At 42.2% G+C, this 19,682-nt stretch overlaps 1 protein-coding gene across 2 annotated transcripts in view; it reads right to left on the bottom strand.

Moving 5' to 3' along the window:
- The window catches only part of Pp2A-29B (Protein phosphatase PP2A regulatory subunit A), a 134,478-nt gene that overhangs the window by 80,443 nt on the left and 34,353 nt on the right, over nucleotides 1-19,682 (bottom strand). For both annotated transcript variants that reach the window (XR_011716705.1, XM_071693299.1), the window contains exon 6: nucleotides 12,954-13,055. Coding sequence is in view for 1 of the 2 variants with exons in the window: in XM_071693299.1 (XP_071549400.1) it covers nucleotides 12,954-13,055 (102 nt within the window). In the remaining variant the exon portion in view is untranslated. The remainder of the gene's footprint in view (nucleotides 1-12,953; nucleotides 13,056-19,682) is intronic.

Raw genomic sequence — 19,682 nt, forward strand, 5'->3', positions numbered from 1 at the left:
ATTTAACCACTGTATCAATAAGCTTCAATGTCTAAGCTACATTTTTTCCAATTTTACTATTTTCTTGTCAAAGCACCATGTATGAAAACTATCTCGTCTTATGCACTCTTATTTACCTCCTTCCAAAACATCTTTTTATTCTCCTTAAAATTCAATGATACTCTTTCACCCCAACTCTCATATGCCCTCTTTTTCACCTCTTGCACCTTTCTCTTCACCTCCTGCCTCTTTCTTTTATATATCTCCCAGTCCCTCGCAATACTTCCCTGTAAAAATTATCCAAACACCTCTCTCTTCTCTTTCACTAACAATCTTATTTCTTCATCCAACCACTCACTACCCTTTCTAACCTCCACCTTTCTCATGCCACAAGCATCTTTTGTGCAAACCATCACTGCTTCCATAAATACATCCCAATCCACCCCCACTCCCCTTACGTCATTTGCTCCCACCTTTTGCCATTCTGCACTCAATCTCTCCTGGTACTTCCTCAGAGAAGTCTCCTTTCCAAGCTCAGCTACTCTCACCACTCTCTTCATCCCAATTTCTCTCTTTTATTCTGAAAACCTCTACAAGTCTTCACCTTTGCCTCAACAAGATAATGATCAGACGTCCCTGCAGTTGCTCCTCTCACCACATTAACATCCAAAAGTCTCTCTTTCACACACCTTTCAATTAACACATAATCCAATAGCGCTCTCTAGCAACTCTCCTACTTACATACGTATACTTATGTTATTTCATTTATACTTATTATACTTTGTCGCTGTCTCCCACGTTAGCGAGGTAGCGCAAGGAAACAGACGAAAGAATGGCCCAACCCACCCACATACACATGTATATACATACACATCCACACACGCATATACACATCCCCATACATCTCAATGTAAACATATAAAAACATATATATACACACAGACATATACATATATACACATGTATATAATTCATACTGTTTGCCCTTATTCATTCCCGTTGTCACCCCACCACACATGAAATGACAACCACCTCCCCCCACATGTGCGCGAGGTAGCACTAGGAAAAGACAACAAAGGCCACATTTGTTCACGCTCATTCTCTAGCTGTCATGAATAATGCACCAAAACCAAAGCTCCCTTTCCACATCCAGGCCCAACAATACTTTCCATGGTTTACCCCAGACGCTTTACATGCCCTGGTTCAATCCATTGACAGCACATCTGCCCCGGTATACCACATCGTTCCAATTCACTCTATTCCTTGCATGCCTTTCACCCTTCTGCATGTTCAGGCCCCAATCACTCAAAATCTTTTTCACTCCATCCTTTCACCTCCAATTTGGTCTCCCACTTCTCCTCGTTCCCTCTACCTCTGACACATATATCCTCTTGGTCAATCTTTCCTCACTTATTCTCTCCATGTGACCAAACCATTTCAAAACACCCTCTTCTGCTCTCTCAACCACACTCTTTTTATTACCACACATCTCTCTTACCCTATTATTACTTACTCGATCAAACCACCTCACACCACATATTGTCCTCAAACATCTCATTTCCAGCACATCCACCCTCCTCCACACAACTCTATCTATAACCCATGCCTCGCAACCATATAACATTGTTGGAGCCACTATTCCTTCAAACATACCCATTTTTGCTTTACGAGATAATGTTCCCGACTTCCACACAGTCTTCAACGCTCCCAGAACTTTCACACCAAAACACCCTGTATCTGCCACTGTATCATCAAACACATTCAACAAATCTTCCAAAATATTCACTCCATCTCCTTTTCACATCACCACTACTTGTTATCATTGTCCAAATGCCTTTCTCTTCTCTTTCACTAATACTCTTACTTCTTCATTCCACCACTCACTACCCTTTCTAATCTGCCCACCTCCCATGCTTCTCATGCCACAAGCATCTTTTGCACAAGCCATCACTGCTTCCCTAAATACATCCCATTCCTCCCCCACTCCCCTTACCTCCTTTGTTCTCACCTTTTTCCATTCTGTACTCAGTCTCTCCTGGTACTTCCTCACACAAGTCTCCTTCCCAAGCTCACTTACTCTCACCACTCTTTTCATCCCGACATTCACTCTTCTTTTCTGAAAACCTCTACAAATCTTCACCTTCGCCTCCACAAGATAATGATCAGACATCCCTCCAGTTGCACCTCTCAGCACACTGACATCCAAAAGTCTCTCTTTCGTGCGCCTATCAATTAACACATAATCCAATAATGCTCTCTGGCCATCTCTCCTACTTACATACGTATACTTATGTTTCTTTTTTTTTTATACTTTGTCGCTGTCTCCCGCGTTTGCGAGGTAGCGCAAGGAAACAGACGAAAGAAATGGCCCAACCCCCCCCATACACATGTACATACGTCCACACACGCAAATATACATACCTACACAGCTTTCCATGGTTTACCCCAGACGCTTCACATGCCTTGATTCAATCCACTGACAGCACGTCAACCCCTGTATACCACATCGCTCCAATTCACTCTATTCCTTGCCCTCCTTTCACCCTCCTGCATGTTCAGGCCCCGATCACACAAAATCTTTTTCACTCCATCTTTCCACCTCCAATTTGGTCTCCCTCTTCTCCTCGTTCCCTCCACCTCCGACACATATATCCTCTTGGTCAATCTTTCCTCACTCATTCTCTCCATGTGCCCAAACCATTTCAAAACACCCTCTTCTGCTCTCTCAACCACGCTCTTTTTATTTCCACACATCTCTCTTACTTATGTATATCTCTCTTTTTAAACCAGATATTACCAATCAACAGTCCTTTTTTCAGCACATAAATCTACAAGCTCTTCACCATTTCCATTTACAACACTGAACACCCCATGTACACCAACTATTCCCTCAACTGCCACATTACTCACCTTTGCATTCAAATCACCCATCACTATAACCCTGTCTCATGCATCAAAACTACTAACACACTTATTCAGCTGCTCCCAAAACACTTGCCTCTCATGATCTTTCTTCTCATGCCCAGGTGCATATGCACCAATAATCACCCATCTCTCTCCATCCACTTTCAGTTTTACCCATATCAATCTAGAGTTTACACACTATCACATACTCCCACCACTCCTGTTTCAGGAGTAGTGCTACTCCTTCCCTTGCTCTTGTCCTCTCACTAACCCCTGACTTTACTCCCAAGACATTCTCAAACCACTCTTCCCCTTTACCTTTGAGCTTCGTTTCACTCAGAGCCAAAAAATCCAGGTTCCTTTCCTCAAACATACTACCTATCTCTCCTTTTTTCTCATCTTGGTTACATCCACACACATTCAGACACTCCAATCTGAGCCTTCGAGGAGGATGAACACTTCCCGCGTGACTCCTTCTGTTTCCCATTTTAGAAAGTTAAAAATACAAGGAGGGGAGGGTTTCCAGGCCCCCCGCTCCCCTCCCCCTCTAGTCGCTTCTACGACACGTGAGGAATGCGTGGGAAGTATTCTTTCTCCCCCTATCCCCAGGGATAATATACATACACACACACACACACACACACACACGCACATATACACACACACACACATATATATACATATGAAAAATGTAAGAAACAATTTAGAAAACTGAAACTTCTAGCTTGAAATGAAATGAAAAAATGAATGTCACATACTGGTTCAACCTCTGGCTATGGAAAAAGGAAATGTATAATTTATTTACACAAACGTCAACAGTAGTTCTCATCAATTTAACCACTGTATCAATAAGCTTCAATGTCTAAGCTACATTTTTTCCAATTTTACTATTTTCTTGTCAAAGCACCATGTATGAAAACTATCTCGTCTTATGCACTCTTATTTACCTCCTTCCAAAACATCTTTTTATTCTCCTTAAAATTCAATGATACTCTTTCACCCCAACTCTCATATGCCCTCTTTTTCACCTCTTGCACCTTTCTCTTCACCTCCTGCCTCTTTCTTTTATATATCTCCCAGTCCCTCGCAATACTTCCCTGTAAAAATTATCCAAACACCTCTCTCTTCTCTTTCACTAACAATCTTATTTCTTCATCCAACCACTCACTACCCTTTCTAACCTCCACCTTTCTCATGCCACAAGCATCTTTTGTGCAAACCATCACTGCTTCCATAAATACATCCCAATCCACCCCCACTCCCCTTACGTCATTTGCTCCCACCTTTTGCCATTCTGCACTCAATCTCTCCTGGTACTTCCTCAGAGAAGTCTCCTTTCCAAGCTCAGCTACTCTCACCACTCTCTTCATCCCAATTTCTCTCTTTTATTCTGAAAACCTCTACAAGTCTTCACCTTTGCCTCAACAAGATAATGATCAGACGTCCCTGCAGTTGCTCCTCTCACCACATTAACATCCAAAAGTCTCTCTTTCACACACCTTTCAATTAACACATAATCCAATAGCGCTCTCTAGCAACTCTCCTACTTACATACGTATACTTATGTTATTTCATTTATACTTATTATACTTTGTCGCTGTCTCCCACGTTAGCGAGGTAGCGCAAGGAAACAGACGAAAGAATGGCCCAACCCACCCACATACACATGTATATACATACACATCCACACACGCATATACACATCCCCATACATCTCAATGTAAACATATAAAAACATATATATACACACAGACATATACATATATACACATGTATATAATTCATACTGTTTGCCCTTATTCATTCCCGTTGTCACCCCACCACACATGAAATGACAACCACCTCCCCCCACATGTGCGCGAGGTAGCACTAGGAAAAGACAACAAAGGCCACATTTGTTCACGCTCATTCTCTAGCTGTCATGAATAATGCACCAAAACCAAAGCTCCCTTTCCACATCTAGGCCCAACAATACTTTCCATGGTTTACCCCAGACGCTTTACATGCCCTGGTTCAATCCATTGACAGCACATCTGCCCCGGTATACCACATCGTTCCAATTCACTCTATTCCTTGCATGCCTTTCACCCTTCTGCATGTTCAGGCCCCAATCACTCAAAATCTTTTTCACTCCATCCTTTCACCTCCAATTTGGTCTCCCACTTCTCCTCGTTCCCTCTACCTCTGACACATATATCCTCTTGGTCAATCTTTCCTCACTTATTCTCTCCATGTGACCAAACCATTTCAAAACACCCTCTTCTGCTCTCTCAACCACACTCTTTTTATTACCACACATCTCTCTTACCCTGTTATTACTTACTCGATCAAACCACCTCACACCACATATTGTCCTCAAACATCTCATTTCCAGCACATCCACCCTCCTCCACACAACTCTATCTATAACCCATGCCTCGCAACCATATAACATTGTTGGAGCCACTATTCCTTCAAACATACCCATTTTTGCTTTACGAGATAATGTTCCCGACTTCCACACAGTCTTCAACGCTCCCAGAACTTTCACACCAAAACACCCTGTATCTGCCACTGTATCATCAAACACATTCAACAAATCTTCCAAAATATTCACTCCATCTCCTTTTCACATCACCACTACTTGTTATCATTGTCCAAATGCCTTTCTCTTCTCTTTCACTAATACTCTTACTTCTTCATTCCACCACTCACTACCCTTTCTAATCTGCCCACCTCCCATGCTTCTCATGCCACAAGCATCTTTTGCACAAGCCATCACTGCTTCCCTAAATACATCCCATTCCTCCCCCACTCCCCTTACCTCCTTTGTTCTCACCTTTTTCCATTCTGTACTCAGTCTCTCCTGGTACTTCCTCACACAAGTCTCCTTCCCAAGCTCACTTACTCTCACCACTCTTTTCATCCCGACATTCACTCTTCTTTTCTGAAAACCTCTACAAATCTTCACCTTCGCCTCCACAAGATAATGATCAGACATCCCTCCAGTTGCACCTCTCAGCACACTGACATCCAAAAGTCTCTCTTTCGTGCGCCTATCAATTAACACATAATCCAATAATGCTCTCTGGCCATCTCTCCTACTTACATACGTATACTTATGTTTTTTTTTTTTTTTTTTTTTTTTTTTTTTATACTTTGTCGCTGTCTCCCGCGTTTGCGAGGTAGCGCAAGGAAACAGACGAAAGAAATGGCCCAACCCCCCCCATACACATGTACATACGTCCACACACGCAAATATACATACCTACACAGCTTTCCATGGTTTACCCCAGACGCTTCACATGCCTTGATTCAATCCACTGACAGCACGTCAACCCCTGTATACCACATCGCTCCAATTCACTCTATTCCTTGCCCTCCTTTCACCCTCCTGCATGTTCAGGCCCCGATCACACAAAATCTTTTTCACTCCATCTTTCCACCTCCAATTTGGTCTCCCTCTTCTCCTCGTTCCCTCCACCTCCGACACATATATCCTCTTGGTCAATCTTTCCTCACTCATTCTCTCCATGTGCCCAAACCATTTCAAAACACCCTCTTCTGCTCTCTCAACCACGCTCTTTTTATTTCCACACATCTCTCTTACTTATGTATATCTCTCTTTTTAAACCAGATATTACCAATCAACAGTCCTTTTTTCAGCACATAAATCTACAAGCTCTTCACCATTTCCATTTACAACACTGAACACCCCATGTACACCAACTATTCCCTCAACTGCCACATTACTCACCTTTGCATTCAAATCACCCATCACTATAACCCTGTCTCATGCATCAAAACTACTAACACACTTATTCAGCTGCTCCCAAAACACTTGCCTCTCATGATCTTTCTTCTCATGCCCAGGTGCATATGCACCAATAATCACCCATCTCTCTCCATCCACTTTCAGTTTTACCCATATCAATCTAGAGTTTACACACTATCACATACTCCCACCACTCCTGTTTCAGGAGTAGTGCTACTCCTTCCCTTGCTCTTGTCCTCTCACTAACCCCTGACTTTACTCCCAAGACATTCTCAAACCACTCTTCCCCTTTACCTTTGAGCTTTGTTTCACTCAGAGCCAAAAAATCCAGGTTCCTTTCCTCAAACATACTACCTATCTCTCCTTTTTTCTCATCTTGGTTACATCCACACACATTCAGACACTCCAATCCGAGCCTTCGAGGAGGATGAACACTTCCCGCGTGACTCCTTCTGTTTCCCATTTTAGAAAGTTAAAATACAAGGAGGGGAGGGTTTCCAGCCCCCCGCTCCCCCCCCCCTTTAGTTGCCTTCTACGACACGTGAGGAATGCGTGGGAAGTATTCTTTCTCCCCCATCCCCAGGGATATAATATATAAAAAAAATAATTTATATGTGAAAATGGCCATAGGGTAATGAAGATAATAAACCTACTTTGAGCAAAGTAGCACTCCTACCTTTCTGCAAGCCTGTAGGGTTTGGGCTGAAGATTTCAATTTTGCAAAATTAAATTCCAACAAAAATTACATGTATGCACTTGGTCCACCCCATGTAAACAGGAACTGAATCAAATCTAAAAACAGAAAAGGATACTCAATCTTCTAACTTTACAAAAACACTTGCAAATCTGAAGATTTTAACACTAAGTGCACAGTCTTACAAAGTGAAAGTAAGAATAAAATGGCAAGCTAAAGTATGAATAATACTGAGCTGACATTGGGGAAATTTACATAACTGTAATAATCTATGATTAATGCAAGGTAAGAAGTTCTTAAAAGCAGTGAAAAGGGTGAACAAATTTCTTAGCTTCACAGGTAAGGCATTTAATTTACAGTCAGAAACTAATCCTCCCTATTTAAAGTTTATTGGTGCATGCCCACTTTGAATACAGCAGGAGGAGTCTCAACAAATAGTGTTTTGATTCATAGGAGTCCACCCTGTCTTGGCTACTGAGTGCAGCGTGGTCTCAAAGCCATAAGAACTCCTGGAAATGGCTCCTGAAGTAACACCAGGACCCTTCAGAAAGGGGTTCTCTGGTAAGTGGCACACAATCAATTGGTCGAACTAAGGCACATGAAGCAGTAGGAGGATATGATGGAAAGAACTACATGGCCCAAATTTGGATGGAGACTCATGTTCATTGCACTGTAAATGATAACTAGAGAAAGGATGTAAGCTAATTAGGCCATTTCTTCATCCCTTTCTGGCCCTACCTCACTAAAATGGGAAATGATGAAAATGTGAAAAAATATATAATTTTTAATACCTGTTCACCACTTCCAATGCCAGTAAGGTAGGGCTAAGAACAGATGAAATGTTTCATTAGCTAACATCCATTCTCTAGCTGTCATGTGCAATGCACCAAAACAATAGCCCTCATCCACAATCAAGTCCCATGCATATGGGACCATATGCCCAGATTCAGTCTATTGATGGCATGTCACTCTCCGTATATCATACTGCTCACTCTCTCATGCATGCCTTTCACCCTCCGCCATGTTCATTTTCCTTGCATTCAAAATCTTATTCACTCCATCCTTCCATTAATTTGGTCTCCCCTTTTTCCTTATCCCCTTCACTTCTGATGTATGTTCTCCTTGTTAACCACTCCTCACTCATTCTCTCAAGTCCACACTATTTCAGCACATCCTCTTCAGCTCCACCAACAATACTCTTTTTATTACCACATCTCTTTCCTACCTTGTGATTACTTACTTGATAAACTCTCCTCATACCAAATACCTACCTTAAACATCTAATTTTCAACACACCCTCCTATGGACACTTTCATCTATAGTCCAAGCCTTGCATACATACAACATTTTTAAGACTAAAATACCTTCAAACAGTTGCTTTTTTACCCTTTTATATGTTGATTCCTCTCCATATATTCCTTAAATGCTCCTAGAAACTTCATCCCCCTACCCATCCTATGACTAGTATCCACTTTCATGGTTCCACTTGCTGCCATGTCCACTCACATAAATCTGAAACATCCCAACTTCCTCCAACTTCCTGTCTCTGTGCACTGCTAAACCTAATAACCTTGCTTTTATTTAAATTTACTCTCAACTCTCTCCTCTCAAACACTCCAAAACTCAGACACCAACTTCTGCAGTTTCTCACTTGAATCTTCCACCAGTGCTATGTCATCCCTCCTGAACAACTGACATGCTTCCTAGGCCCTCTGACCCCCTGCAGACTGTATAACAGCCCCTTTCTCCTAAACCCTTACATTAAATTTCCTTATCACCCCATCCTGAAACAAATTAAACAATCATGATGATATGACGCACCCCTGCCACAGACTTACTTTCATCTGAAACCACTCAACTTTCTCCCTACCATCTCACATATAACTTACAATCTTGATAAAAGCTCCTCTTCTTCTAATGGCTTTCCTCCCACACCAAATATTCATGATACATTCCACAGCACATTCTTATCAAACCTATCACATGCTTTCTCCAGATCCACAAATGCCACATTCAAATCCTTCTGTTTCTCTCAAGTATTTCTCAAGCATTTTCTTCAAAGGAAACACATGATCCACTGCAACTCACATGATCCCCTACAACTCCTGAAATCACACTGTTGCTCCCAATCTGGTGCTTTGTGCACGCCACCACCTTTTCACAATCACCACTCATCCATAAAATTTACCAGGTACACTCAGCAAACTTATCTACCTATCTATTTAAATATTTGATGCCCATTCCTTCCCAGCAACTCCCATCATGGGGTTGGCCATAGAAAAAGTCTCCACTTCAAGGAATTGGCCTCAGCAAAAGTATCTACTTCAAGGGGTTGGCCACAGTAAAGTCTCCATTTATCCCTGTCCTTACATGCCTCACTTACATCATTCCATGCATTCTTCCTCCTTTTCTCTCCCACTATATTTCCCAATGTCACAATCTGTCTTCCTCCTCACATCAACCTCTTTAATCATACTATGATACACTTCCCCTGTGTTGCATTCTTTCCACATGCCCAGAGCATCTCAGAATATTATATTGCACTCTGCCACTCCATAATTCATTCCTCTGCATTCCTTGCTATACTAGATCTCTCATACACCCTCTTATTACTCTCTTCATTCCATCAAGCCATCCTCCATAATTCAAATAATCTCTCTTGACCCCTTGTGTTCAAACTATAACAATACGCATGCATTCCACTAATCTTTGGGCATCTCACCACAATCAATGAACCACAATTGCAAACACAAAATAAAAAAATGCTCACACAAAACAAATAATCAAGGGAAAATTCTTTGTCATCTGGTGTAGTTTCTTTCAATTCTATGCATCCTGGCCTGCATGTCAAAATGTTTCCTATCCTGTACGTCAAAGTGCATCCCGGGCCTGCATGTAAAGTGCACCAAAGCCTGCATCTCAAAGTGTATCCAGGCCTACATCTCACAGGGCATCTGGGCCTGCAACTCAAAGAGCACCAAGGCCTGCATCTTGAAGTTCAGCTAACATCTTAATCAATCCAGCGAATAAGGTATGTTACTAGGGATTTACATACCCATATGATGGGAGGGAGGGTTAATACCAGAGTGCACTGTCATATTTCTGGCTACACAAGATTTTTATTATTACAGATTGGGGAAGAGCAGTGTGGTTTCAGAAGTGGTAGAGGATGTGTGGATCAGGTGTTTGCTTTGAAGAATGTATGTGAGAAATACTTAGAAAAGCAAATGGATTTGTATGTAGCATTTATGGATCTGGAGAAGGCATATGATAGTTGATAGAGATGCTCTGTGGAAGGTATTAAGAATATATGGTGTGGGTGGCAAACTGTTAGAAGCAGTGAAAAGTTTTTATCGAGGATGTAAGGCATGTGTACGTGTAGGAAGAAAGGAAAGTGATTGGTTCTCAGTGAATGTAGGTTTGCGGCAGGGGTGTGTGATGTCTCCATGGTTGTTTAATTTGTTTATGGATGGGGTTGTTAGGGAGGTGAATGCAAGAGTTTTGGAAAGAGGGGCAAGAATGAAGTCTGTTGTGGATGAGAGAGCTTGGGAAGTGAGTCAGTTGTTGTTCACTGTTGATACAGCGCTGGTGGCTGATTCATGTGAGAAACTGCAGAAGCTGGTGACTGAGTTTGGTAAAGTGTGTGAAAGAAGAAAGTTAAGAGTAAATGTGAATAAGAGCAAGGTTATTAGGTACAGTAGGGTTGAGGGTCAAGTCAACTGGGAGGTAAGTTTGAATGGAGAAAAACTAGAGGAAGTAAAGTGTTTTAGATATCTGGGAGTGGATTTGGCAGCGGATGGAACCATGGAAGCGGAAGTGAATCATAGGGTGGGGGAGGGGGCGAAAATCCTGGGAGCCTTGAAGAATGTGTGGAAGTCGAGAACATTATCTCGGAAAGAAAAAATGGGTATGTTTGAAGGAATAGTGGTTCCAACAATGTTGTATGGTTGCGAGGCGTGGGCTATGGATAGAGTTGTGCGCAGGAGGGTGGATGTGCTGGAAATGAGATGTTTGAGGACAATGTGTGGTGTGAGGTGGTTTGATCGAGTAAGTAATGTAAGGGTAAGAGAGATGTGTGGAAATAAAAAGAGCGTGGTTGAGAGAGCAGAAGAGGGTGTTTTGAAATGGTTTGGGCACATGGAGAGAATGAGTGAGGAAAGATTGACCAAGAGGATATATGTGTCAGAGGTGGAGGGAACGAGGAGAAGTGGGAGACCAAATTGGAGGTGGAAAGATGGAGCGAAAAAGATTTTGTGATCGGGGCCTGAACATGCAAGAGGGTGAAAGGCGGGCAAGGAACAGAGTGAATTGGATCGATGTGGTATACCGGGGTTGACGTGCTGTCAGTGGATTGAATCAGGGCATGTGAAGCGTCTGGGGTAAACCATGGAAAGCTGTGTGGGGCCTGGATGTGGAAGGGGAGCTGTGGTTTCAGGCATTATTGCATGACCCCTGGAGACTGAGTGTGAACGAATGAGGCCTTTGTTGTCTTTTCCTAGCGCTACCCCACACACATGAGGGGGGAGGGGGATGGTATTCCAAGTGTGGCGAGGTGGCGATGGGAATGAATAAAGGCAGACAGTGTGAATTGTGTGCATGGGTATATATATATGTATGTGTCTGTGTGTGTATATATATGTGTACATTGAGATGTATAGGTATGTATATTTGCGTGTGGGGACGTATGTGTATATACATGTGTATGGGGGTGGGTTGGGCCATTTCTTTCGTCTGTTTCCTTGTGCTACCTCGCAAACACGGGAGACAGCGACAAAGCAAAATAATAATAAATATAATCCCTTGCCAACTACTGGGGTTATGTTCCTAAAAGAAACTGTGGTTAGCAAAATCATGGTTAACAAGGTTTATGGCTGAGGGGAAATGGAGGGTTAAGGGAAGCAACCTTTGAGGAACACATGAAGTTCTACCACGAAAACCTCAAGGTGGAAAACAAGCATGTTTTACTTCAAAAACATGCTTAAATAAGTATAAAAATACAGAGAATGTACAATCTAAGGTAAAGACATATATATACTCACAAAGCAGTCAACCAGTTATGTCACACAAAAGGCTACCTTGACCCTCACTATAGCATCCAAACCTGGTGATAACACTCCTCCCTCCCTCTCTCTAGAAATGGTGGTCTGCTAGGTTGGGCTGCAAGCAGCCTGTGATCACATAATACTCACCATGACATGGATAAAATTTTGGTGATGCCATAGACAACCATGGACACTCAAAACTTTATGCCTTGTCTGGAAAAATACCTTATGCTATGCATGCAAACTTATTGCAGCTTCCAGACTGCAATACAATCAGTAGGACGGATTCCTTTGGAGAGGGAAATTTTATGATGAAACCATACTCAAATGATAAAACCTCATCAAAGGTGATTCTTCACTCATGGTGTAACCACATGCAGGAAGAGTCCATGAGCAAGTAAGCAATGAGCTGTGACGAGCAAACATTCTCCATAACAAAAAATATTCAATCACTCTATGCTATCAATCAACTGTATCATAGATTCTTCCTAATACTCAGTCAAAATCATTAGAATGCTATGGCTAAAATGAGGTCTTCACACCAATGCAACTACATCTTAAAAGAAGAAGAACAACAAACCTTAACACATGGAAGAATATTGTTCATAATAACATTCTCCTGGACACTTGGATCAACATTCTGGCAGAAGTCTTTTACCTTTCCTGCTGCTGCCGCCCGCACCTGTGAAAAACAGAATTTGATAGAATCCTAGAACTTGCATGGAAAAAAAAAAAAAAAAAAAAAAAAAAAAAAAAAAAACAGGGACTTTACAAATAAAGTGCAGTACGACTTGTAGTGGGAAAACTAAAAAGTTGAGAGGTTGAGAGTAATGTCATGGAAGCGAGAAACACTAAAATTGCCCTTGAGGATTTTGGAAGTGAATAACTTCAAGAACTTGTCGCACTGCTTATGTATAGGTGTGAAACCAAAGTTTACCCAGGGTAGAATGGATAAATTGCACATTATAGATGGAATTACAAGGATGAACAGAATTATGAAAGAATATGAGAGAGGGCATATAATGTGCAGAAATCATTAAGGAAGGCACTTTAAGGATTGCAAGACCATGAAAAACATTTCAAATGAGAGGCTGCTCAAGAAGATATGTAATAATTCAGTTAAAGATCAGAGATGAGACAGACAGACAAAAGATATGGACAGATGGGGTAAGAAATGATTAAGGCTAGGAATATTTCTTAAAAATGATGTTTGTGGAATAACTCGGGATTAGATAGAACAGGAAAATTTTGGAGATACTGGTCTGTGTGAAAAAGTAAACACTTTTATGAGCTGGAAGTCCAAGTTTTATCTGAACGATGGGCAGGGATTCATCCTGTATGTACCTAATCCATTGTTGTGTAATTGGGAATGTAGTTTATAATGATATAGAAATAGATAATAAAATCCTGAAACACTGGTCGCATTATGATATTCTAAAAAAACTTAATAGTTTATTTTATCTATTTTACTTTGTCGCTGTCTCCCGCGTTAGCGAGGTAGCACAAGGAAACATACGAAAGAATGGCCCAACCCATCCACATACACTTGTATATACATACACTTCCACATGCAAATATACATACCTATACATCTCAACGTATACATATATATACTCACAGACATACACATATATACACATGTACATAATTCATACTGTCTTCCTTTATTCATTACCATCACCACCCCGCCACACATGAAATAACAATCCCTATCCCCGCATGTGCACGAGGTATCTCTAGGAAAAGACAACAAAGGCCACATTCATTCACACTCAGTCTCTAGCTGTCATGTATAATGCACCGAAACCACAGCTCCCTTTCCACATCCAGGCCCCACAAAACTTTCCATGGTTTACCCCAGACGCTTCACATGCCCTGGTTCAATCCACTGACAGCACGTCGACCCCAGTATACCACATCGTTCCAATTCACTCTATTCCTTGCACGCCTTCCACCCTCCTGCATGTTCAGGCCCCCTATCACTCAAAATCTTTTTCACTCCATCTTTCCACCTCCAATTTGGTCTCCCACTTCCCGTTCCCTCCACCTCTGACTTATATCCTCTTGGTCAATCTTTCCTAACTCATTCTCTCCATGTAACCAAACCATTTCAAAACACCCTCTTCTGCTCTCTCAACCACACTCTTTTTATTACCACACAAATGAGAGTTGGGGTGAGAGAGTATCATTAAATTTTAGGGAGAATAAAAAGATGTTCTGGAAGGAGGTAAATAAAGTGCGTAAGACAAGGGAGCAAATGGGAACTTCAGTGAAGGGCGCAAATGGGGAGGTGATAACAAGTAGTGGTGATGTGAGAAGGAGATGGAGTGAGTATTTTGAAGGTTTGTTGAATGTGTTTGATGATAGAGTGGCAGATATAGGGCGTTTTGGTCGAGGTGGTGTGCAAAGTGAGAGGGTTAGGGAAAATGATTTGGTAAACAGAGAAGAGGTAGTGAAAGCTTTGCGGAAGATGAAAGCCGGCAAGGCAGCAGGTTTGGATGGTATTGCAGTGGAATTTATTAAAAAAGGGGGTGACTGTATTGTTGACTGGTTGGTAAGGTTATTTAATGTATGTATGACTCATGGTGAGGTGCCTGAGGATTGGCGGAATGCGTGCATAGTGCCATTGTACAAAGGCAAAGGGGATAAGAGTGAGTGCTCAAATTACAGAGGTATAAGTTTGTTGAGTATTCCTGGTAAATTATATGGGAAGGTATTGATTGAGAGGGTGAAGGCATGTACAGAGCATCAGATTGGGGAAGAGCAGTGTGGTTTCAGAAGTGGTAGAGGATGTGTGGATCAGGTGTTTGCTTTGAAGAATGTATGTGAGAAATACTTAGAAAAGCAAATGGATTTGTATGTAGCATTTATGGATCTGGAGAAGGCATATGATAGAGTTGATAGAGATGCTCTGTGGAAGGTATTAAGAATATATGGTGTGGGAGGAAAGTTGTTAGAAGCAATGAAAAGTTTTTATCGAGGATGTAAGGCATGTGTACGTGTAGGAAGAGAGGAAAGTGATTGGTTCTCAGTGAATGTAGGTTTGCGGCAGGGGTGTGTGGTCTCCATGGTTGTTTAATTTGTTTATGGATGGGGTTGTTAGGGAGGTAAATGCAAGAGTTTTGGAAAGAGGGGCAAGTATGAAGTCTGTTGGGGATGAGAGAGCTTGGGAAGTGAGTCAGTTGTTGTTCGCTGATGATACAGCGCTGGTGGCTGATTCATGTGAGAAACTGCAGAAGCTGGTGACTGAGTTTGGTAAAGTGTGTGGAAGAAGAAAGTTAAGAGTAAATGTGAATAAGAGCAAGGTTATTAGGTACAGTAGGGTTGAGGGTCAAGTCAATTGGGAGGTGAGTTTGAATGGAGAAAAACTGGAGGAAGTGAAGTGTTTTAGATATCTGGGAGTGGATCTGGCAGCGGATGGAACCATGGAAGCGGAAGTGGATCATAGGGTGGGGGAGGAGGCGAAAATTCTGGGAGCCTTGAAGAATGTGTGGAAGTCGAGAACATTATCTCGGAAAGCAAAAATGGGTATGTTTGAAGGAATAGTGGTTCCAACAATGTTGTATGGTTGCGAGGCGTGGGCTATGGATAGAGTTGTGCGCAGGAGGATGGATGTGCTGGAAATGAGATGTTTGAGGACAATGTGTGGTGTGAGGTGGTTTGATCGATTGAGTAACGTAAGGGTAAGAGAGATGTGTGGAAATAAAAAGAGCGTGGTTGAGAGAGCAGAAGAGGGTGTTTTGAAGTGGTTTGGGCACATGGAGAGAATGAATGAGGAAAGAATGACCAAGAGGATATATGTGTCGGAGGTGGAGGGAACGAGGAGAAGAGGGAGACCAAATTGGAGGTGGAAAGATGGAGTGAAAAAGATTTTGTGTGATCGGGGCCTGAACATGCAGGAGGGTGAAAGGAGGGCAAGGAATAGAGTGAATTGGAGCGATGTGGTATACCGGGGTTGACGTGCTGTCAGTGGATTGAATCAAGGCATGTGAAGCGTCTGGGGTAAACCATGGAAAGCTGTGTAGGTATGTATATTTGCGTGTGTGGACGTGTGTATATGCATGTGTATGGGGGGGGGGGGTTGGGCCATTTCTTTCGTCTGTTTCCTTGCGCTACCTCGCAAACGCGGGAGACAGCGACAAAGTATAATAAAAAAATAAAAAAAAATCTCTCTTACCCTTACATTACTTACTTGATCAAACCACCTCACACCACATATTGTCCTCAAACATCTCATTTCCAGCACATCCACCCTCCTCTGCACAACTGTATCTTGGCCCACTCCTCACAACCATATAAGATTGTCGGAACCACTATTCCTTCAAACATACCCATTTTTGCTTTCAGAGATAATGCTCTCGACTTCCACACATTTTTCAATGCTCCCAGAACTTTCGCCCCCTTCCCCACCCTATGATTCACTTCCACTTCCATGGTTCCATCCGCTGCCAAATCCACTCCCAGATATCTAAAACACTTCACTTCCTCCAGTTTTTCTCCATTCAAACTTACCTCCCAATTGCCTTGTCCCTCAACCCTATTGTACCTAATAACCTTGCTCTTATTCACATTTACTCTCAGCTTTCTTCTTTCACACACTTTACCAGTCACCAGCTTCTGTGGTATCTCACACGAATCAGTCACCAGCGCTGTATCATCAGTGAACAACAACTGACTCACTTCCCAAGCTCTCTCATCCACAACAGACTGCATACTTGCCCCTCTTTCCAAAACTCTTGCATTCACCTCCCTAACAACCCCATCCATAAACAAATTAAACAACCATGGAGACATCACAAACCCCTACCGCAAACCAACATTCACTGAGAACCAATCACTTTCCTCTCTTCCTATACGTACACATGCCTTACATCCTCAATAAAAACTTTTCACTGATTCTAACAACTAGGGTTTATGATTTTAAATTAACATTATATGGTAAACCAAGTAACAGTCTGCAGGGGTTTAGCTGTGGATGATAAGCTCAGACTTCACATCTTACATGACAGACAGTGTGTAGATAAGTATGAATAAAGCAAATGTTCAATGTTCCAGAGAGAGAGAGAGAGAGAGAGAGAGAGAGAGAGAGAGAGAGAGAGAGAGAGAGACAGAGATAGAGAGAGAGAGAGAGAGAGAGGTATGTCACAAGTGATAGACTGTTGCACATCACCTTGGTGCATTATTTCTGTATTCTACAAACATATAATGCTTTCCCTTCAAACAAACACATAGTTTTACTGGCACTATATCATCATTCATGCATTTACACTTTCAAAGACAATTTGAGTAGAAATCTCGGTGAAACAAGGCAGCGTGCTTACTGCCTGCCTATCTGTGATAAGCACCAGTATGGTCACCACATGAAAAAACTTGGTGCCTGTATTTTTAAACAAATGCAGTGATTTTTTTTGGTACACAGGTTTGTCTTTTTGTACAAAATCATGGCAGATAAAAAGTGTCAGTTTTGGAAAGAGGGGCAAGTATGCAGTCTGTTGTGGATGAGAGAGCTTGGGAAGTGAGTCAGTTGTTGTTCGCTGATGATACAGCGCTGGTGGCTGATTCATGTGAGAAACTGCACAAGCTGGTGACTGAGTTTGGTAAGGTGTGTGAAAGAAGAAAGTTGAGAGTAAATGTGAGTAAGAGCAAGGTTATTAGGTACAGTAGGGTTGAGGGTCAAGTCAATTGGGAGGTAAGTTTGAATGGAGAAAAACTGGAGGAAGTGAAGTGTTTTAGATATCTGGGAGTGGATTTGGCAGCGGATGGAACCATGGAAGCGGAAGTGAATCATAGGGTGGGGGAGGGGGCGAATATTCTGGGAGCGTTGAAAAATGTGTGGAAGTCGAGAACATTATCTCTGAGCAAAAATGGGTATGTTTGAAGGAATAGTGGTTCCAACAATGTTGTATGGTTGCGAGGCGTGGGCTATAGATAGAGTTGTGCGGAGGAGGGTGGTTGTGCTGGAAATGAGATGTTTGAGGACATGTGATGTGAGGTGGTTTGATCGAGTAAGTAATGTGAGGGTATGAGAGATGTGTGGTAATAAAAAGAGTGTGGTTGAGAGAGCAGAAGAGGGTGTTTTGAAATGGTTTGGTCACATGGAGAGAATGAGTGAGGAAAGATTGACAAAGAGGATATATGTGTCAGAGGTGGAGGGAATGAGAAGTGGGAGACCAAATTGGAGGGGGAAAGATGGAGTGAAAAAGATTTTGAGTGATTGGGGCCTGAAAATGCAGGAGGGTGAAAGGAGGGCAAGGAATAGAGTGAATTGGAACGATGTGGTATACCGGGGTTGACGTGATGTCAGTGGATTGAATCAAGGCATGTGAAGCGTCTGGGGTAAACCATGGAAAGCTGTGTAGGTATGTATATTTGCGTGTGTGGACGTGTGTATATGCATGTGTATGGGGGGGGGGGTTGGGCCATTTCTTTCGTCTGTTTCCTTGCGCTACCTCGCAAACGCGGGAGACAGCGACAAAGTATAATAAAAAAATAAAAAAAAAATCTCTCTTACCCTTACATTGCTTACTTGATCAAACCACCTCACACCACATATTGTCCTCAAACATCTCATTTCCAGCACATCCACCCTCCTCTGCACAACTGTATCTTGGCCCACTCCTCACAACCATATAAGATTGTCGGAACCACTATTCCTTCAAACATACCCATTTTTGCTTTCAGAGATAATGCTCTCGACTTCCACACATTTTTCAACGCTCCCAGAACTTTCGCCCCCTTCCCCACCCTATGATTCACATCCACTTCCATGGTTCCATCCGCTGCCAAATCCACTCCCAGATATCTAAAACACTTCACTTCCTCCAGTTTTTCTCCATTCAAACTTACCTCCCAATTGACTTGTCCCTCAACCCTATTGTACCTAATAACCTTGCTCTTATTCACATTTACTCTCAGCTTTCTTCTTTCATACACTTTACCAGTTACCAGCTTCTGTGGTATCTCACACGAATCAGTCACCAGCGCTGTATCATCAGTGAACAACAACTGACTCACTTCCCAAGCTCTCTCATCCACAACAGACTGCATACTTGCCCCTCTTTCCAAAACTCTTGCATTCACCTCCCTAACAACCCCATCCATAAACAAATTAAACAACCATGGAGACATCACAAACCCCTACCGCAAACCAACATTCACTGAGAACCAATCACTTTCCTCTCTTCCTATACGTACACATGCCTTACATCCTCGATAAAAACTTTTCACTGATTCTAACAACTAGGGTTTATGATTTTAAATTAACATTATATGGTAAACCAAGTAACAGTCTGCAGGGGTTTAGCTGTGG

The sequence above is a fragment of the Panulirus ornatus genome, chromosome 55, assembly GCF_036320965.1.
Source record: "Panulirus ornatus isolate Po-2019 chromosome 55, ASM3632096v1, whole genome shotgun sequence".
Classification (NCBI taxonomy): domain Eukaryota; kingdom Metazoa; phylum Arthropoda; class Malacostraca; order Decapoda; family Palinuridae; genus Panulirus; species Panulirus ornatus.